The sequence below is a fragment of the Polypterus senegalus genome, chromosome 17, assembly GCF_016835505.1.
Source record: "Polypterus senegalus isolate Bchr_013 chromosome 17, ASM1683550v1, whole genome shotgun sequence".
Taxonomy (NCBI): domain Eukaryota; kingdom Metazoa; phylum Chordata; class Cladistia; order Polypteriformes; family Polypteridae; genus Polypterus; species Polypterus senegalus.
The window spans coordinates 79,499,568-79,522,463 of record NC_053170.1 but is presented as its reverse complement, the minus strand read 5'-3'; the positions used below and the strand labels follow the sequence as shown (position 1 = coordinate 79,522,463).

The 22,896-nt window shown below is 37.7% G+C and overlaps 1 protein-coding gene across 4 annotated transcripts in view; it reads right to left on the bottom strand.

The window, feature by feature from the left end:
* arsg (arylsulfatase G) overlaps positions 1–22,896 on the bottom strand; it is a 211,358-nt gene that overhangs the window by 140,301 nt on the left and 48,161 nt on the right. For all 4 annotated transcript variants that reach the window (XM_039739870.1, XM_039739873.1, XM_039739872.1 and 1 more), the window contains exons 4-6: positions 8,677–8,724; positions 8,417–8,528; positions 4,079–4,216 (exon numbers count right to left, since the gene is read on the bottom strand). In XM_039739870.1, the coding sequence (XP_039595804.1) occupies positions 4,079–4,216; positions 8,417–8,528; positions 8,677–8,724 (298 nt within the window). The remainder of the gene's footprint in view (positions 1–4,078; positions 4,217–8,416; positions 8,529–8,676; positions 8,725–22,896) is intronic.

Here is a 22,896-nt window from a genome sequence, read left to right as displayed (position 1 = left end):
TCCCAGTTCCTGCTACTGAAAAACATCCCCACAGCATGATGCTGCCACCACCATGCTTCACTGTAGGGATAGTATTGGCCTGGTGATGAGCAGTGCCTGGTTTCCACCAAACGTGACGCCTGGCATTCACAAAAAAGAGTTCAATCTTTGTCTCATCAGACCAGAGAAATTTGTTTCTCATGGTCTGAGAGTCCTTCGGGTGCCTTTTGGCAAACTCCAGGCGGGCTGCCATGTGCCTTTTACTAAGGAGTGGCTTCCGTCTGGCCACTCTACCATACAGGCCTGATTGGTGGATTGCTGCAGAGATGGTTGTCCTTCTGGAAGGTTCTCCTCTCTACACAGAGGGCCTCTGGAGTTCTGACAGAGTGACCATCGGGTTCTTGGTCACCTCCCTGACTAAGGCCCTTCTCCCCCAATCGCTCAGTTTAGATGGCCGGCCAGCTCTAGGAAGAGTCCTGGTGGCTTCAAACTTCTTCCACTTACGGATGATGGAGGCCACTGTGCTCATTGGGATCTTCAAAGCAGCAGAAATTTTTCTGTAACCTTTCCCAGATTTCTGCCTCAAGACAATCCTGTGTCGGAGGTCTACAGACAATTCCTTTGACTTCATGATTGGTTTGTGCTCTGACATGAACTGTCAACTGTGGGACCTTATATAGACAGGTGTGTGCCTTTCCAAATCGTGTCCATTCAACTCAATTTACCACATGTGGACTCCAATTAAGCTGCAGAAACATCTCAAGGACGATCAGGGGAAACAGGATGTACCTGAGCTCAATTTTGAGCTTCATGGCAAAGGCTGTGAATACTTATGTACATGTGATTTCTCAGTTTTTTTATTTTTAATAAATTTGCAAAAACCTCAAGTAAACTTTTTTCACGATGTCATTATGGGGTGTTGTATGTAGAATTCTGAGGAAAAAAATAAATTTAATCCATTTTGGAATAAGGCTGTAACATGACAAAATGTGGAAAAAGTGATGCACTGTGAATACTTTCTGGGTGCACTGTATAATGTAATATTAAGGAGATTTACCAATGCGATTTAAGGAAATTTACAAATGATCCATTGTTCTTTGTGGAAATATTCAAAGAAAAAACAACTCAGATATTTTTATTTTCAGAAATCCTGTCATCAGTTCTTCCATAATAACATATGGATGAAAATATGGTGTGAAAAAGAGGGTTCATCTTCTAGACAATTTGAAAGTCTTTTCCAAATTTAGATCCTTTACCAAGGAACTGGATTTCATCAACAAAAACAAAGCAAGAATATTCTGGGAATGAGGATATTTTGAGAGGCATACAAAGATTTAAACTAGACTGCGTGAGTAGAAACAAGTAACAAGACAAAAACAAACAATTACATAATGTTAAACATAATTATTGGTGTGTGGTTATACATCCTTCAGAAAAAAATGGACAAGGTAGAAGATAAGGTAAAGTGTCAGCATTTCCCTTAAATAATATTCAGGCACAAAGGATCAACAAAAGATAGTTAACATGTCTTAATCACTGCAGGTTATGTTATGAAAGAAGAAGTTGAGAGCTTGACTATTTTGAGTTTTTTACAGGCCATCATACTCTTATTTTTCAAACACTTTATTTTATATATAGTACAACTTAGTCCAATAAATGACTAGGAACACCCTCTCGGAAATACACCAAAATGAATCATCTGATTTGTTACTGTCCCAGTACTGGGTAATAGATTGACACAAGTTTACAGTATATACCAAAACAATCGTATGTGAGGGTTTTGTTAGAAATATGAACATTTTTAATGCTTGAAAGCCCTGCTAGCCAGATTAGCTTTTAAATGGAATCAGAAGCATTCAGCTTGGAGACCACTTGTAAATCACCATGAACAAGACAGCAAGCATATTTCTGTGTAGTCCTCAGTGATATGAGAAAAAGATTCTTGCTTAAAAACACAATGATTTTGATGAAGACAGGCAATTCAGTTTAGTCAATAAATTAAAGTATTACACAAAGGATTTCTTTAATATTCACTTGGCAATCTTCACTTTTTTTCTTTCACAGTATAGGCTCATTTATACTTTATTCTCTGTGGTTTCAGTTATAATTTGTCTATGGCATATGTAAAAAGGTGTAGAAGTGCTGCTGTATAGTTCTTTTTCAAGCATGACCTTGTATTAGGTGAATAAATGAGCTTATAATTTAAACCTTTCACAAAAGAACCCACAGTCCACTCAAACAACCCAATGATGAGAACAGGTGCACTTGGTCTACCTCGGGCGTAGTCTGAGCATTTGTTCTAATCTTTCAGTAGGTACAAAAAACTTTTCAAATTAAAAAGGTACAGGTGAGATTAGCAAAATATTTATTTTCTCAGCAGGACATGTTACTTAATATTTGACCAGTGGATAGTTAGAGATAATTTTGTGATGTAAAATGTTAAAATTCAACCCAGATTTGCTCTAATAAATTCTTTGGTAAGGCAGTAAATGAGAAATAGAGAAGCTAATTAGAACAGGATTTCATTTACAGCAATGAATTAGCCAATGATTAACAGATGACTGAAAAACATGTGTACCAAATGCAGCTGTCCAGGGCTGAACTTGCCCATCCATGACTTATTTGTTCAAAATGCTTGCTTCTAAATACCACTGCACACTGCAACGATTATTGCTGCATAGTTGTAGTATTTTATGTGATTTCAAAGAAAATAAGTCTTTTTGTCAACCACTGAAAATATGAATTGTTGTCCTTTGCAGACTTATTAACAAGAAAATTAACATTTGCTTTTATTTAAACGAGTATCAGCAGGTAGATTCACAAGAGGAGGAGAAGTAAACAGGCACAGAAAGCATTCATAAGTTTATGTTGTTGAAACAAAAACTAGACCAAACAGGAAGATATTAAGATATGATATTAATCAGCATGCCCTCTGCTCCATCAGGTATAGCTCACGACCTCGCCTAAATCCAGATGAAGTTATAAGTCTTTTTTAAATTAGAAAAACTAATAAAATGCTTTTACTCCTACCAAGTTTACATTGCTCTGAGATTTTCCTGACCATTTTCTTATTCTGCTTTATTAGTATGGCCAATGATGCCCCTTTCACCCGGGATCATATTTAAACGTCAGTGAACCCAGATTACTGGCCGCACTTTCAGTCTCCAGAAGTGATTTAAACTTGAGAGAATTTTATCATCATTTGTGATTCTGTCATTTAATAGGCTTGCCTATTCATGAGGTTTTACCAGATTGGTGCCTCAAACGTGTCTTTGCATTTTCTTTTTGCTTTTAATTGCTATCACAAAAAAAAAGTATATTATTGTTAAAATATAAATAAAAACACCTCTACCAAGAAGTAAAAAAACTGCCCAGCTAATTATTATGATAAACTGAAATTGTCACTACTGACATATGCCATTGCAGATTAAATATATGCAATCATACAACTATTCATATGTCCATGATATGTTTGATTAGTGCTATATAAAACCAGAAACAATGATTTAGGTAACCATTATGTACGCATTAACTCTTTAGCTGCCTTTTCATTTAGGATTTAGGAATATAACAATTGTAGCTCATAGCTACAGCTATCAAAGATCAAGCAGAAAAATATACAGAGTGCAATACTGAAAGAGAAAAAGACTTGAGTTTTGTAAATCTTGAGAAGCAGTACTAAGGTTCTTTTGCAAGCAGAGGGTAAAGGCCATAGACATCTTTCTTTGTTATTTTTATAATAATCCAAGGGTACAGGAGGTTAATGGCACACCCATTGAGTGTATTATGTTATCTCTAGCTGGTAAAAACATTCAATATAGTTGAGTTATTCATCAGGGATTAATTAATGCAAATATATATTTTTACCACAAAGAAATGTAATCATTTGCTATGGTATTCCTCTACAAGTGACAAGACCTATTGCCTTATTTAGAAATGTGACATGACAAAAACAGATATTTGTTCGTTTACTTCTGAAATATATGAAATACCTACAAGGTTACTTTAAAAATTATTGCTACAGAAACATACTAAACTTGAAAAATGAAGCTATACTTGATCAGAAATATTTGAAGCAACAAACATTTCACCAAAGTACCTTGCATCCTGGATGATCCCAGATATTCTCTCAGCATACAGGTGTGTCAGCATACTTAGATTCACAGGTTGCTGCTTAATGTCAAAATTTTCAAAAAGTGGAAGGGCCACATTTGCAGAAATATTCTTGCATTTAAAACTGAAAGAGAACAAATCCTACTTGCTTTTTAAAATAAAATAAATACTCCCAATATTCAAATACCATCACAACATTATTTAGACCTAGATAATGCTAATAATATAACAAAAAAAGATTTTCAAGATGCTAGCCAGTGATTTGTGAAGTGCTAATGTATGGGTTTTAAGGCAAGCTATGCCATCCTCTTTTAAAAATATTAATGATATAATCTCACATCATAATGATAGCACTTCTTAGTAAAATATAACAATACGTAAAGCAGGAAATAAGTCTGCTTGTCTGTCTGTTTTTAAACATGTTGAAAGGTGGTGATGCTAGCAGATTTACAGTTTGCAGAATGACACAATAAGAATAAACACAGCATAGATCATATTTGTCCAGATCATTTAACTTAAAACAAAGTGCTTTGTATAATTTAAAGAACTAAATGGCTCTGAAGTCAGTAGTCAGAGAAACTGAATTAAATTGATTTTGGCTTCTCGTTGAGCGCCTGAGCAATTTCCATAAACTGGTGACAGAAATTCAAATATAAGCAAGAAATGTTTTGTGAAACTACCTATCTTTAGAAAGATGAAGGAAAAAACTCAACAGAAAGGTAAGAGCATGCATACACAGAACCAGTTTACCCATGTTGCTCAATTCTCTCTTAAATTCCTTTGCTCCACTATTAATAGTCATCAGTACCCCTACAGATTAAAACTACTTTATATTTTATTTTGCACCACTTACATCCACAAGTACTTCTCTTCCCATATATAACTGGTCTGGACATGCATGAGGTTGTTCGGGCAGTATCCCTCTTGTACCATTCATTAAGGAAAAACTAAGTTAAATGTTTTCTACATTATATCATCCTCTTTAGTTGCCTTTTGGACTTGGAAGAATTGTTTCTTTTATCTCTAACCTATTCTAATAAAGAAATAGACATGTGTACACTAATGAAAAGAGCTGAGTCTTTAAACTAGGAGGCTATTAAAGGGAAAAGAAAAATTTCTTTATTATGATTGATCAGTCCAAATAATTATTATGTGAAAAAGTAGTATTCTAAATATAGTAGAGCTTCTCTACTATTTGAACTTTTTGCAGTACTAAATTTCCTCCATGATGAAAACTTTTGCATTTTACAAAGAAGTCGTTTTAAACACTATGAATGGTCACCTCCTAGCATTAAACAAGTATGCTGAAGGGCCTGCTAAGTATATTTAGACAGTGTTCCACGGCTAAAGCCAACTGATATTGTGTCTTTAATTATTTCATTAGTTTTCATTGTTTTGCTCCTGTCCAACCATGATTTTTAGTAAACTGCTGCACTTCAAATGTGATTTATATTACCACTATAGCCAATGCCACTGAATGCTGGTAACATCATATGCATCACTGTCTTTCTCTTCCAGTTCTCACTCGATTGCATTTGCATATCATTTTTATATTGACAAATCCTGTCCTGTGGCTGTTATAACATTACTAAAAAAATGTTTCCCAGATGTGAACTGCTGTCTGTCTTCACCACACAACTATAAAGTGATCAATGAAAAAAATGTCACACAATCACTCACATTGTTGAACTACAAGTGATGAAAAAACATTTGGAAACCGTTGGTCATCCAGTTATTTCATTTAGGTAAAAAATGACTATAAACTCATTTGCAATGGCATCAAAATATTTTTCACACACAATGGTATATAAAGTATACAGCCAGCATGAATTTAACATGGGAAAAGATGGCACATTATGGATAGCAGCTCACTCACAAAGTTTTCACAGACAAGGCAGATGCGATGATGAATGCAAATATGAGAATAAATGGTGGGCTTTCTTCGTGAAAATGAAAGGACTGGTGCAATATGGTACTGGACCCTTTAAGGAGGAAAAAATATGATTTGAAGAAAACTATACTAAAATGCTGGTGCATGTATTGAATTAAATACAAACTCAACCATCAAGTACTGAAACACATGCATGGTTTGATGGTGGATGTGTAAACACATAAATCTCATTTTTGTATTTGCTGATGTTGCTAGGTTTGCCATGTCTGTGACATCATTGCAAGTGAGCTGCATTTACTTACAGATCTATCCCGCCCGCAATGTGCCATCTCATGCGTTCTCCTTTCACCATGTTAAACTGTTGTTGGCTATGACTTTGTAGATGGCCAGCTTTGCTGATATATCAGACACTTGGCAAACTTTGTGGAAAACTGCATCATAAGTGATAAGTAAGTGGCAGACATTCCCACTGATGAGCAGTTTTTCTTGATGGAATGATGATGCCCTTTCCTGCAATGAAAGTCAAATGAACCCAACAAGTCTGGAATTTAATTTTTCAGGAATCTAAAAAGAGTAACAAATGTACATACATGACACTATTCCCTGTTTGGAGAAAGATCACAATTGATAGCCATGGAAAGACAGTGTGACTGGTGATGTGACTCGTGAGACTTTGACAGGTAATATGAGAAAATTCACATGCAATATTTTCATGTAAGTCTGTATGCCATAAAAGCTACTTGCTCAAAAACCAGCCTGCTCAGTATTAAACTGTGAATAAAATGAAACGGGAGCTGCCAGTCCAATGTAAAAGGACATAAAAGATGATCAAGTACAGAGACACTGAGAGAATACATGCACAGCAAAACAAAAGTGAACTCAGTACACCCATTTTGATGTGCAAACCACTCAGGTTGCAAAAATGATAAGAGGATTAGTGATATTGACAGTATTATACTTAGTCCATCATGCCACCTGCCATTTACCTACATGTAAATATAGTATATATGAAAGTAATGCTGTAATTTTATAAACTATTTACTGTATATAGAAAACTTTGCTTTGACTTAACTTATTATTTTATGCTTCCAGCATGAAACGTCCTGTTTTTCTTTCTGCAATTAAATAATGAAGTGGTTTTATGAGTTGAAATGTAACTTTGGAAAGCCACTTGTATCACAGCATCCCTTCCTCCAGGCTGCGCAACCCTGGGATTTTTTTTTCTTTCATTGATTGAAAACGTAAGCAAATATTTAACATGGAAATACATGCAAATAATATATGCCATGTACCATAAAATGAGTTATGTATACATGTAATCAAACTGTAGTAGACTCTCTGTGGCTTTTGGGTATAGGAATGGGGGAATGTGCTATCAGCCATTAGTGGGCCATAAGTGAGAACAAAAGAACTCACATGCCACTTGGTGTAGTCTTGGAGGTTTCAGTACTGAAAAAATGTGTGGAAGTTCTACTGTTAATAATTAGGGAGGTAGGTAGCTGGAGTTACCCTTGCAGAACTAAGCACAAGGAAGACAATCTATCAGAGAATACACACACACACAGACAAACACACACACAAACATACTCATACTGAGCCAATACTGGTGACAAAAGCCCATGTAAACACAGGCAAAATGTGCAAACTCTACATAGTGTTTGTGCTGGAGATTTAATCCAGCAACTTTAGCTACTATTATTAGAATCTGCAGTTTTGTTCATAACACAGTGAGCATTTGCATTTCTTCTATGTACATCTGAAAATTCACATTTTTCCTTTAGATAAGCTTTATCAGATTATGATGCTACAATAACCAGTAAATTTTGCCTTTGTAATATCTCATCGAGAAGCCAAATAAGATCAGGCCCTTAACGTTATGCTCCTTCCTTCTGTAATCAGCAACTTTAAGTCTTTAGATGAAGGAAAATGTAACAAAACATGTAAAGTGCTCACCTCTGAAATTAAAAAAACACCATACATCCACTGTTTTACAATAAAATGTTATCTAAAATTAATTTTGCAAAGTCTGATTGGCCATAGTGTATGGTTGGGGTGGTGTGTGTGTGTTTGTGGATGTGCGCCCTGTGAATGACTGGTTCCCTGTCCAGCGTTTTTTCCTGCCTTGTGTCCTACGTTAGTTGTAATAGGCTCCTGTGGTTAAGAGGGATAGAAAATGAATGACTGATTTACTTCTATACTTTTTTAAAAAGACAATAATTACATTTTGTGTTTGTCTGTGCAACATTAAGTAACCACAAAGATAAACAATAAATTGGTAAACTTAGCTGACATTAATATATGCATTATTTATTCAGCATTCACATTGTCCCACCCTTCCACTGTACCTAAATAAACATTCAAACTTTGATGCAAAAAAAAAAAAGAATAATTAACAGCCTCTACAGCCATTTAGTATTCTGTAAGATAACATACCATTGTGTCTCTGAATCTTTGGGACATGGTGGGATTTCAGGAATGTCATATCCTGGGTTGTCTGTACAGCCCATGTCATTACTATATGGAATACCATAATAATAATCAAATCCTGTGGAAGGGGAAACATTTTAAAATACTGCATCTTGTTATGAATTAAAAGAAATCAAATAGGCAAGTAAAAATGTTACTGTATTCTGTATATATGGCAATGCTACTATTACTATTATTATTTAGAGGAATACCAGAATAAACAGTACCTCGATTTCCTGGATGATATTGGTCATGGTGTCCAAGATGCCACTTTCCTGTATGGGAACAAACATTCACATTATATACTGTATATACTGTATATATATGTGCATATATATATATATTTGGCAGGATGGTACGTCTAAGCCAGTAGGCATCCACTAAGACAGGACATTTTGATATATATATAAGTATTCAGGGGTAACCACCAACCCCCAAAACAGAAAAACTAAATACCCCAAAAATCTCAAAATACTTTGACTGATTTTGATTGAAATTTGGTGACATTGTAGAAAAAAAGAAAATTAGTCAACATGTGCTTTTTATTTCTTGTGTGGTATATGGCCAGCCATTCATCCCTGCCAATACTCCCAGGCCGCTAGATGGAGTCCTCCCTGCAGCATGGAGGTGCCCCGAATGCCAGCAGGAAATCATGGACAATGGAGTGTTTATTCAAAGCCCTGCTGGATACCATGGGGGCCGCCAGAGGACGCTGCAGGGAGGATCAAGGACTATTTTCCCTACAGCCCGGGTTGAAGTAAAAAGGAGTTTTCATCCGACCCAGAAGTGTGGCCAGTCACATGGACAGTGACAAGAGAAACACTTCTGGGTCAAGAACTATAGAAAGGACTGTGGGAGATCCCAGCGTTGAGCCGAGTTGGGAGGAAGAGTGACTGAGCTGCTGGGAGGTGTGGAGGATTAATTATAGTGAATTGTGTATTATTGCGAGTATTGAAAGTATAGTGGAGGTGAAGGTGCTTTGTACACTTTATTATTGTACAAATAAAATAATTTGGACTTTTATCTGGTGTCTGGCATCTGATCTGAGGGTTCAAAAGGAGACAACAGCGCCCCCTATCTGTCACACTTGATATTTGTTGGTAAAAGGCTGCAGGAAGTGGGGTATTCTTAGACAGTGTGTCCTTTTTTCACCTCAGCTTTTAACGCATAGAGAAATGGGTCTGGCAGCAAATAAGGAAGGGAAGCTGCCCTGCACAAGAAAAAGAAATATGAAGTGACCAGCATGGAAAATGACATGTGAAGTGGATAAAAGAAAGCTATTCGAAGCTCAAAGAAGATGTGGTTAATAAGTGGCATCCTTGGGTACAAGCAGTACTCCTTATTCCATCAGCTTCTTCTTAACTCACATGATGCAGCTGTAAACACATACAAAATCAAGCCAGACAAGTTTGTTGAGCACTCTTATATGCATAAGCTTAGAGTGTGGGAGGGCCGCCTTATGGCAAAATACATACAAAGCTGCATAGGACTAAGGTGTACCATTGGAAATAAGAGCATTATGTGTCACTACACTCCGGTTTGCAAAGCACAAACAATGACCTGCTGGTACAGCATATGAGCCCACTTCAAGCTGTATATACAACACAAGCTGGGATAGACTGTGTGCTTTGGTCAGCTTAAAACGCTTGAACAGCTCACTAAAGGGGTCTCGCACAGACAGAACATAGAGGTGCTGGACACTGTATATAGTTCAAAATATTGTTTCTTATCACTTCTACATATCTATATAGTGCTTAAAACACTCAGTTAAGCACTCACTTAAAACATGCAGGCCATGAAAATGTGCAGCCTGTGAAATGTCAAAGCTATCTCGCTATTATAAAAAAAAATATCCTGGGAGAGAAAGACAGGAGACGAGACGTGATCTTCACGTTAAGATCACGGAAGACACTTAAAAGACCCGCAAGATGAAAGAGAATGGCCATGGAGCGTCTTGCGGGGACCTTAAGCATGAGACTTTGTGCCAAGAGATTGACCCAGGGCCATCTCGTGATGATGTAGAACATGAGATTCTTGCAAGACACGCCCTCCTTACAACCAATATCAAATAAGACCATGGGCAGCAAACAATCAGTCGTGTAAAGGCTTTAAGCAAACACAGATCCAGGGCTCTCAGCACATACAAAGCGTATAAGGACAATACGTTATAAATGAAACGTTGACGACTAAGCAAAGAAGAAAGCAGCGTGGAGAAAAAAGACTCAAAAGCGTTGGAGAGAAAAAAGAGCAAAAAAGAAAAATAATAATCTAGGTGCAAATTCAGAAAATAAGGAAAGTAATTGTCAGCCTGGAACAAGTGGAATTGAAAAAAAGCATGTCCAATCGGGCTCAGAATTAAAAGACAGAGTAAAAGACAAAGTAGAACTTCATAAAGACGTTCACAAACGTTGGCGCTATACACATGCAAAGCAGGTCAGAGATTATGAAAGCAGTGGAATTCGAAAGGCTCAAAAAAAAAAGTTAGCACAATACACATGTGGAGAAAGATAAAGAATATGAAAGTAGAAAAATTAGAAAGTATAAAAAAGATAGTAAAGATCGCAGTAGCGCAAACAAACGGAAATTATTACTCGAAAAAGGGAAAATAATCACCACGGACCAGGTGTCATTGAAAAAAAAGCAGGATCATGTTCTCCGATGCGAGAGATGGACGTCTGAAGTGGAGCTCCGCTAGCAGCGGTGTTATTTTTCATATTATTTGCTTATTATCCTGAGATATCCTGTATTTATTCAACCCGAGAGGGACTGCTACAGTATATGTAAGCACATATAAACATGGCCAAAAGGGGGGTACGAAAGAATCGAAAACAAAAGCTACATCCAAGCTGCGATCAGCAAGCCCCAGTTCAAGATACGGCCTTTCAGAGACAGACCTGGATCAGATGGGCGAAAGCACAGACATCTCAGGACCACGGTCCGCTACATCGTCGCCGGCTGAGAGCGAAAAGGGGAGCGAAGTTGCGATCGTGAGTGCAGATCTGGATAGCTCGCCGATTGGAGAAGATCACCTGAAACTGGAAAGGGCTTTGAAGTCTGCGGCTTCAGTTACGCGAGCCTGGAGCAGCGGGGACACCGGCTACAGCAAAGTCTGCTGCTTCATCTACAGTACAAGAAAGCACAATTGAACTATCTGAACTGAAGGTGTTGCTCGCACAGCTCACGCAAGATATAAAGAAAAGCGAGAAGGCTAATGAGAAAGCAACAGCAAAGGCACATGAGAGACTGAAACAGAAATTGAAACAGGAGATGAAACAGGCCAATGAATGGCTGTGACAGGAATTCCAACAGGCAAATTAAAGACTTTGACAGGAATTCCAACAGGCAAATGAAAGGCTGCGTCAAGAGGTGCAACTTGAGCTTCGACAGGTGCTGGGTAAAATTGAAGAACGCATTCAGGAAAACTTGGTTAAACTGAGCACACTTACTGATCAATTGGAGGATTTCAAGGAGACATTCACGAATCGGATTGAAATGGCCGAACATATAGCTGCAAGTGCCGAGGAAAGAGCAGTAAATGTCAGTTCCGAATGCAAAAAACTCGGAGACAAACTTGGAGACAGACTGGCTGCTTTAGAAGATGGGAGTAGAAGGTATAATGTCAGAATTGAAGGTCTGCCGGAGAATCGAGAAAGTTCAAACCCTGTGGAATTCGCAGCTGAACTTTTTTCTAAAATAATCGGGGACAACTTTAAAGCAGAATCTGAGATAGCAGCGGCTTACCGCGTATGCGGATCAAACACCGTCAGACCCCGACCAAGATCTTTTTATAGTTCGTTTTGAACGATTACCATTTAAGCTAGAGGTGATGGCACTCCTCAGAAAAAAGGAAGATATTATATATGAAAATAACCACATTCGTATCTTCTCTGACTTCTGTCCAGCAACAGCTACTAAACGCGCAGCCTTCTATAATATTAAACAGCGGCTACGGCAAGCCAGTGTCAAATACAGCTTCCTGTATCCGGCAAAACTGAAAGTGGAATGGCAGGGTCAATTCTATGTCTTCGCTAGCAAGGAAGAAGCAGAAAAGGAATTAAGAAAGCTGGTCCCGGGAATATTCTGATACATAATAGTGAGTCATGGCGGTTAATGATAAAGCAAAGATTAATAATCTTTTGTCTGATCTATTCGTTTTAAAATACATTTTTTTTTATCAGCATATATTCTAATATATTCTCATTATTACTTAGTATTACTAGGGCGCTATCTGTTTATGTTTTATTGTGCTTAATTATTCTTTTTCCTCCTTTTTTTTCCCTCTTTTTCTTTTCTAATTATTTCATCTCTACCCTAAATGAGACTGTTCAATATCATACCCTTGGTTTACTGTTATTGCTATTACTGCATTAAGACTTGCTATGCTTTTTCTGGAAACATTTCTAACACCATCCCCCGGGTTTATTATCTGGGTGTATCATCTTAATGCACTAAATTGCTGAAGACTATATATATATTTTAAGTGCAAAACTCCTTTTTTTTCTTTTAGAGATATCTTTATCTTTTAACCCTAAAGCGCCGCTTCATTGGGGCTTGTTTTGCTTAGGACGTACTCTGTCTCTGGGTATTTCAGAGGACTGGGACTGTGTGAAGTGGGTTTTAGCCTCACTTGGGGAGGCAAAAAGGGAGGGTGGGGGTTAAGGGGGGGAGAGAAAGAGAGCAGGCCTGATCTATACCTAATCTATCCTCTCAATCTTTATAATTATAATAAGACTATAAAATGACATCAAAAACTCAGAATCAGTGTCTCCATGAAGGGACAGTTAACTTCGTAAGCTGGAATGTTAAAGGCCTGAATCACGAATTAAAGAGAAAGAAAGTAAATAATAAATGTTTATGCACTTAATGTTGATGATAAGGAATTTATACAAAATTTATTTGCATCCATTCCCAATCTGAACACTCAAAGTTATAATGGCTGGGGACTTTAATTGTGTTCTAAATCCACTTTTAGATAGGACTTCCTCCACAGGGGAATGGCATCTAATACTGCAAAGATAATTACAAAGTTTATAACTGATCACAACTTATGAGATCCCTGGAGGTTTTTAAACCCAAATTCAAGAACATATTCTTTCTACTCACCAGTACATCATTGTTACTCAAGGATCGATTACTTCTTTATAGACAATAACTTCTTGCCTAAGATTAAATCTTGCAAATACGATGCTATTGTTATTTCTGACCATGCACCTATGATCTTGGAGCTAAAATTACTAAGCCCCATACACTCACCCGCAGATGGCCTCAACCGCTTCTATTAGCTGACGAGAATTGTACTGAATTTATATCCAAACAAATCAAATTCTTTCTAGAGACAAATACATCCCCCGAGATCTCTGCAGGAATACTTTGGGAAACTCTTATGGCCTTCTTAAGAGGACAGATTATCTCATATCTTTCCCACAGAAATAAATCCGAGCCAAGAAAGTAGCAGAGATAAAAAGCGAAATTACTAAAATAGATGAAGAACATGCCAGACTACCAAGCGAGACTCTACATAGGAGGAGGCAGGCTCTACATTCAGAATTAAACCTCTTGACAACTAAAGAAACTGAACAACTAATTTACAAATCCAGACATCATTATTATGAACATGGAGAGAAAGCTAATAAGCTTTTAGCTCAACAAATTCACAAGCAAGAAGTGCAACGCAATCTCGTAATCACTAACACTAACGGAGATAAAATCATCGAACACAAAAATATAATGCACACTTTCAGAGACTACTATAAATCCCTATATACTACTGAGTTTAAAGAAGACAATACACAATCTAATGCATTTCTGGATACATTACAGATACCACAAATAGACGCTTTTAGTGTGGAGGAACTTGATAAACCTCTGGCATTATCAGAATTACTAGATGCTATAAAGTCACTCCAAGGTGGAAAGCAGCAGGCCCTGATGGCTACCCTGCAGAGTTTTACAAGAAATTCTCCGCTCAGCTAGCTCCCTCCTATTAGCAACATTTACAGAAGCCAGAGATAACCAATCTCTTCCACAAACCTTTCGCCAAGCACTAATCACTGTCTTTCCAAAACAAAATAAGGACTTATTACAATGTGCATCATACAGACCAATTTCACTTCTGAATAACGACGTTAAAATACTCTCTAAAATCATAGCTAGAAGGATGGAGAAAGTGCTCCCTCGTAATATCACAAGACCAAACTGGATTTATTAGGGGCCGACACTTATCTTCAAATCTTCGACGCCTGTTTAATGTAATATACTCACCAACTAAATCAAACACCCCAGAAATATTATTATCATTGGATGCAGAAAAGCATTGACATGATTGAATGGAAATACCTTTTACTACATTGGAGAAGTTTGGGTTTGGCCCAACATTTGTGCATGGATTAAATTACTGTATACTAACCCAGAAGCTTCAGTTTGCATCAACAACATTTGCTCAGACTACTTTAAACTAGAACGTGGCACTAGACAAGGATGCCCTTGTCACCGCTGCTGTTTGCATTGCCATTGAACCACTGGCAATACATTGTCGAAATACTGATCAGATAAAGGGGATTAGCAGAGAAGGACTGGAACAGAAAATCTCATTATATGCAGATGACATGGTACTGTATATATCGGACCCAGAAAATTCTGTGCCTGCAGTCTTAGCAGCACTCACAGAATTTCAAAAGATCTCTGGTCTCAGAATTAATCTGAATAAAAGTGTACTCTTTCCAGTGAATTCTCAAGCATATAATATTAGATTAGACACCCTACCTTTTATCATTGCAGAACAGTTTAAATACCTAGGGTAAACATCACAAGTAAACATAAAGCTCTTTATCAACAAAATTTTGCGTCTGCATGGAAAAAATTAAACAAGACTTGCATAGATGGTCAACCCTTCATCTCACACTAGCTGGAAGAATTAACACTGTTAAGATGAATATTCTTCCTAAGCTCCTTTTTATTTCAAAACATCCCAATATACATTAATAAATCATTCTTTAAGCAATTAGATTCAACAATAACCTCATTTATTTGGAATTCAAAACATCCACGCATCAAAAGAGCGACCCTACAAAGACAAAAGGCAGAAGGCGGCATGGCTCTACCTAACTTCCAGTTTTATTACTGGGCAGCAAATATACAGGCGATAAGAACCTGGACACAAATAGAAGAACATACACAGGCTTGGACCACAATAGAAGTAAAATCCTGCAGTACTTCTTTGTATTCCTTGCTCTGTGCTCCAATAAACACACGTTATCGGCAATACACTAATAACCCAATTGTGCTCCACTCACTTAGAATCTGGAACCAATGTAGAAAGCATTTTAAGACGGAGAAGCTTCTATCTGTGGCACCCTGCAAGAGAACCACCTCTTTCAACCTTCACAAACATATGCAGTTTTAATATCTGGAAAAATTTGGAATTAACTTGCTTAGAGATCTTTATATAGACAACGTCTTTGCATCCTATGAACAATTACATTCCAAATTTAACATTCCAGCTACACATTTCTTTCACTATCTTCAAATCAGGAACTTTGTTAAACAGAACCTTCCAGATTTTCCTCATCTTGCACCCTCATCCATGCTGGAAAAATATTGCTCAATCTCAAGGACTTAGACTCCATCTCTACAATATATAAAATCATTTTACAATCCCTCCTTTCAAAGATCCAAGAGGACACTGGGAAAAGATCTCTCAATTAATATATCAGAAAAGGAGTGGAAAGTAGCAATGCAGAGAATTCACTCGAGATCCATATGCGCAAAGCATACAATTATACAACTTAAAATTATATATCGAGCACATCTGTCTCGACTAAAACTCTCAAAATGTTTCCAGGGCATGATCCAACCTGCGAACGTTGCAACCAAGTCCCAGCCTCACTGGGTCACATGTTCTGGTCCTGCACCAAATTAACATTATTCTGGACAAAATTTTTAATTACCTTCAGACAGCCTTGGACTCACAATCCCTCCTAACCCATTAACAGCTGTGTTTGGGGTTCTTCCAGAGGGGTTTAAAGCGGAGAAAGACAAACAAATTGTGATTGCATTCACTAAACTTTGGCACGCAGACTTATTCTGATAAACTGGAAGAACCCAAACTCTCCTCTTTAAGTCAGTGGGAAACTGATGTGTTATATTATTTGAAATTGGAAAAATCAAATACTCAGTTAGAGGATCCGTACAGACTTTTTTCAAAACATGGCAGGATCTAATCAGTAATATTTTAAAATAAGTTCATAAAGCAGAGAGAATTTATTAATTTAGGTATGTTTACAAGCCTTAAATTTAATGCCGTTTGGCTTGCTCTCTCTCTCAGGGTGGGGATCGATCTATTCTTAACTTCGTTTTTCTCTTTGTAAAAACTTGATTGCTTTGTATGGAATGTAATAAAATTAATAAAAAAGAAATAAAAAAAAAAGAAAAAAAAAGCAGGACAAAGCAAGGTCAGAAATAAAAGCAAAGAGTAGAAAACAAAGTAAAACGTCATAAAGAGTTTAAAAAACAAGGGGACCAAACACATGAAGAGCAGGTTAGAGATAATGAAAACTGGAATTAAAAGACTCAAAAAAAAACGTAGGTGGGAAACACATATGGAGCAAGATACAGAATATGAAAGCAGAAAAAAACGACAGTGTCAAAACAAAAAAAGCAAACATCGGATTAGCGCAAAGAAAGAAATTATTACTCTGAGAAATAATGAAAAGGAGAATAGAGATCGAATATATGGACATAGGTGATATGTCAGAAGTATGTAAATATTGTAAGGCTTTGAAGTTTAAGTCAGAAAATTTCAAAAACATGGTTTACCTCACATGCATTTATTGGTTAATTTGCAAAAAAATGATTAACTGCTGATGATGTAGATCATTTTGTCTGTGCTAAAATTCCAAACTGAGAAACCAATCCTGAATTTTAGTACAAAGTCATTAAACACGTCTCACTGATCTCATTTAAAAGTTTCAGCATATTGGGACTCCAAACATTCCAAATATTGTTTTTACAGAAGTTCTGAAATAAAAGTGAAACTAATGAAACAGCAACAATTCAAAGAAAAAAATATATTAAATGTGTGTTTCCGGAAAACCAAACACAGGGGTTGGCAAGCAAAGCGAGCAGGGGGCAAAGCCCCCTAGTTTGTAATAAGTAAAAGAAAGCCACAATTCAGTGTATATTGCTTTTGACCTAAACCCTCTAAAACTTGTAACTGTACAGGATTACAGATTAAAACGTTACCTTCAAATCTAACTGAAGCTACCACTTTTACAGAATCGGCTACGGGGGAAATTACAGTATATTCCCATTATTCCTACTAAATACTTGTTCGAATTCAAAGGTATAAAGTTTACTCTAAAATGTTTTTTTTGCAATAAGCTAACCATGAACAAATGCCAAGGTCAGCCAGTAAGACAACCAGTAACTGATACAAAGCAGAAGTATTTTACTTATGTGCTATTGTATGAAGCATGTTCAAGAGTATGGAGATCCAGTAAACTAAAAATAACACCTGGAGAAAAAAAAAAAAACAGCATAAATTGCATACAGAAAAGTATATATAGTGGTGGACACCCTGATTATGGAAGGACAGGGGGAGACAATACTTCCAGGACAGTTTTTCCCACTGGAGCAACAGAGGACAGCCCTTTGGTTTCCAGCATGGCCACACACAAGGGGGCACATGGAAGTTTGCAGGGCCCTATTTGGCAGCACTTCTGCCACACCCGGATGAAACTTGTTGGGCATTTGGAGTCCTTCTGGGTGCTCTATAAAAAGAGGCCAGTCACCAGCATCCAATGGCCTAAATTGGATACAGCTTGTGAAGGAGGAATGGAGGCAGAAGGACTGGCTGGAGAAAGAAGGGACTGTGTTTTACCTTGTGTTGTGGAGTGCAAATATAAATAAACTGTGTGCTGTGTGGCAATTAGTGTCCTGCTTGCCTTTGTCAGGGATAGGGCAGCTGCACGTGCTTCTGGGCTTTACTGTATATATATATATATATACACACACACACACACAGATACATATATACAGCATACGATATATGAATATATGTGTGTTTAAAATAAATTAAAACAACTGCCTGTTTTTGAGGCTGTAGAAGTGATTCTCTAGAAACCAAGTATAATAATATTTTTCAAAGTTGTGTTAAGGCACTGCAAATCCATGCATGCACATCTGTGCAACTAACATAAACTGTTATGCTTTTAAATAAATCTGGGCAAAGGAAACCTTTTTTGTGTGACTTAATAAAGCAAAACATTTAAAATAAACTTTTTTCTAGGATGTTTAATTAAAGCAATATTGCATCTGCGTTAATCCAAAGTTACCCAAGTTCTACAGCTTTAGTTTGTTTCGTGGGATTTTGGCAATAGTGTGACATGTGTTAAAATAATTCCAGAGAACAAACATCTTCGTTTTTAGAAATTTTAGTAAAAGTTCAAAGCAAAACAGTGCACACAAAATAGAGAAAAAGTTGGTATTGCAAAGTAAAGAAAAGTCCTTGTTTAAAGAAAGCTATGTTTAAGGCTTTTATCTTGTTTCATTTCTCAAAGTTTGGTCATACAGTTCAGAAAACTGCATGTCATCCCATTTACAAACTGCAAATGGGTCTATTAGTCCATGCTAGCTAGCAATGAGACTACAGAAATTCAAGACTGGCTTATGTATCACTCTATATTACAGGTATAGCCAAGAAGGTTCAATTTCACATTAACTACAAGGGGTAAAAGGCTATACCATAATTTAAAGCTATTCTATTCAAATTAAGCAAACACATGAGTTTAACTTAAAGCATTAACTTTCTAAGATTGGTTCTTACAAATATGAAAAAGAATATGTATTCTTATTGAAAGTGGGATCTTTGTGTTCTTTTGTAATACAACAAGTAAAGCATTATCTAGTGTTGCTTAGCAATTGGCACCCAATGCTGCTAGGATGCACCCTCAATTGGATAAGTAGGTTAGAAAACAGTGGAACACTTATAGCACGGCACTGTGCATCTATCTACAACCCAGCCACAGGGGATGCACAAAGCAGTGTGTTTCTTCGTGCCAGTCCCAAGCCCGGATAAATGGGAAGGGCTACATACCAGCTCAGTCGAGGCCGGGGTTAACAACAGCTGCCACCAGTACTGTTAGCCAACATGATGCTGCCGGATATTGGGCTACTGTTGGCCGAAGAAGGAGAAGAAGAGGTGAGAGACGTGTCCAAAAGAAAGAGGAGAGGAGGAAGGTAAAGAGAGTGGAATTGAGGATAGGAACTTTGAATGTTGGCAGTATGACTGGTAAGGGAAGAGAGTTAGCTGAAGTGATGGAGAGAAGGAAGGTTGATATATTGTGCGTGCAAGAAACTAAATGGAAGGGGAGAAAGGCCAGGTGGATTGGAGGTGTATTTAAATTGTTCTATCATGGTGTGGATGGGAGGAGAAATGGGGTAGGGGTTATTCTGAAGGAACAGTATGTCAAGAGTGTTTTGGAGGTGAAAAGAGTGTCAGACTGAGTGATGTTTATTAAGCTGGAAATTGAAGGTGTGATGATGAATGTTGTTAGTGAATATGCCCTGTAAGGTGGGTGTGCATTGGATGAGAAAAAAGATTTCTGGAGTGAGGTGGATGAAGTGATGGACAGTGTACCCAAGGGACAGAGTGGTGATTGGAGCGGATTTCAATGGACATGTTGGTGAAGGGAACAGAGGAGACAAGGAGGTGATGGGTAGGTATGGTATCAAGGAGAGGAATGAAGAAGGATGGATGGTAGTGGATTTTGTAAAAAGGATGGACATGGCTGTGGTGAATATGTATTTTGAGAAGAGGGAGGAACATAGGGTGACATACAAGAGTGGAGGAAGATGCACACAGGTAGATTATATCTTATGCAGGATATGAAGGAGATTGTAGACTACAAAGTGATGGTAGGGAAAGTGTAGCTAGGCAGCGTAGGATGGTGCTCTATAGAATGTTGTTGGAGACCAAGAAGAGGAGAAGAGTGAGGGCAGAGCCAAGGATCAAATGTTGGAAGTTGAAAAAGGAAGAATGCAAGGTTGAGTTCAGGGAGGAGGTGAAACATGCATTGGGTGGTAGTGAAGAGTTACCAGACAGCTGGGCAACTACAGCAGAAGTGGTAAGGGTGATAGCAAGAAGGGTGCTTGGCGTGACATCTGGACAGAAGAAGGAGAAAAAGGAAACCTAATGGTGGAATGGGGAAGTACAGTAGAGTACATAGAGGAAGAGGTTGGCGAAGAAGAAGTGGGATAGTCAGAGAGATACAGAAAGTAGGTAAGAGTACAAGAAAATAAGGTGAAGACTAAAGAAAAGGAGTATGATGAGTTGTATGAGAGGTTGGACACTAAGGATGGAGAAAAGGACCTGTACTGAATGGCTAAACAGAAGGACTGAGCTGGGAAATATGTGCAGCAGGTTAGGGTGATAAACGATAAAGATGGAAACATACTCACCAGCGAGGAGGGTGTGTTTAGCAGATGAAAAAGTACTTTGAGAGGCTGATGAAGGAGAGAAAGATAAGGTTGGGTGATGTAGTGATAGTGAATCAGGAAGTGAAACTGATTAGCAAGGAGGGAGTGAGGACAGTTGTGAAGAGGATGAACCATGTGGAAGCAGGAAGGTGTTTAGAAGAGATGGAGTTTTTGTTTAGGAGAGATGAAGTTTTTAACCAGATCATTTAATGGAATCATGGAAAGTGACAGGATGCCTGAGGAGTGGAGAAGTGTACTGGTACCAATTTTAAACAAATAAGGTGAATGGGCAGAGCTGTAATAACTACAGGGGGATAAAATTGATCAGTCACAACATGAAGTTATTGGAAAGAGTAGTGGAAGCTAGGCTAAGAAGGAAGGTGATGATAAGTAAGCAGCAGTATGGTTTCATGATAGGAAAGAGCACCACAGATGCAATCTTTGCTCTGAAGGTGTTGATGGAGAAGTATAGAGAAGGCCAGAAGGAGATGCATTCTGTTTTTGTGGACCTGGAGAAAGCATATGACAGGGTGCCTTGAGAGGAGTTGTGGTATTATATGAGGAAGTCGGGAGTGGCAAAGAAATATGTGAGAGTTGGACAGGATATATACGAGGGACGTGACAGATGCATTCAACATGGTTGTGGGATTACATCAGAGATCGGCTCTGAGCCCTTTCTTATTTGCAATGGTAAAGGACTGGTTGACAGATGAGATTAGACAGGAGTCCCTGTGGACTATGATGTTTGCTGATGACATTGTGATTTGTAGTGAGAGTAGGGAGCAGGTTGAGGAGAGCCTGGATAGGTGCTTATATGCTCTACAGAGGAGAGGAATGAAGGTCAGTAGGAACAAGACAGAATACATGTGTGTAAATGAGAGAGAGGTCAATGAAATGGTAAGCATTAGGGAGTAGAGTTGGAAAAGGTGGATGATTTTACAAAGTAAATACTTTGGATCAATAGTACAGAGTAACAGGGATTGTGGAAGAGAGGTGAAAAAGAAAGTACAGGCAGGGTGGAATGGGTGGAGAAGCATGTCAGGAGTAATTCGTGACAGACGGGTATCAGCAAGAGTGGGAAGATCTACAGGACAGTAGTGAAACCAGCTATGTTATATGGGTTGGAGATGGTAGTACTGACCAAATAACAGGAGACAGAGCTGGAGGTTGCAGAGTTAAAGATGCTAAGATTTGCATTGGGTGTGATGAGGATGGATAGGATTAGAAATGAATATACTAGAGGGTCAGCTCAGGTTGGACAGTTTGGAGACAAAGTCAGAGAGGTGAGATTGTGTTAGTTTGGACATGTGCAGAGGAGAGATGCTGGGTATACTGGGAAAAGGATGATAAGGATAGAGCTGCCAGAGAAGAGAAAAAGAGGAAGGCGTAAGAGAATGTTTATGGATGTGGTGAGAGAGGACATGCAGGTGATGGGTGTGACAGACCAAGATGTAGAGGACAGGAGTATATGAAAAAAAGTTGATCCACTGTGGCAACTTCTAACAGAAACAGCCGAAAAAAGAAGAAGACTGTGTATCTGTCTATGTTTTATATACATCTAAGTTGATCAAAATAAGACAGAATCCATGAACAAAGAATTAAAAATTTTCTAGTATGTATTTCCATCTGTTCTTAGCTTAATAAGTTGCTAATTTAAACACATTTGTTAATGTTAAATTACTTTACCAACCTAGTTTAAAAACAGATACACTTTCAATATTATATTGTAAATAGTATATTTCCATGCACATAAAATATGGCACTTTTTTGTTGCTGTATTTTGCTTTGTAATTATACTACATTTTTGAATATGGACAGGGTCAGAGGCTTGTAAAATGAAGTAAAAGTATACTTAAAAATGGACATAAAGTAATATACATCCTGGCATATCCTTAACAGGCAAGAATGAGAATTTAACCAAAATACTGTCAGTTTAAACAGAAACTAATAACATATTTTCACCTAAAGCATTT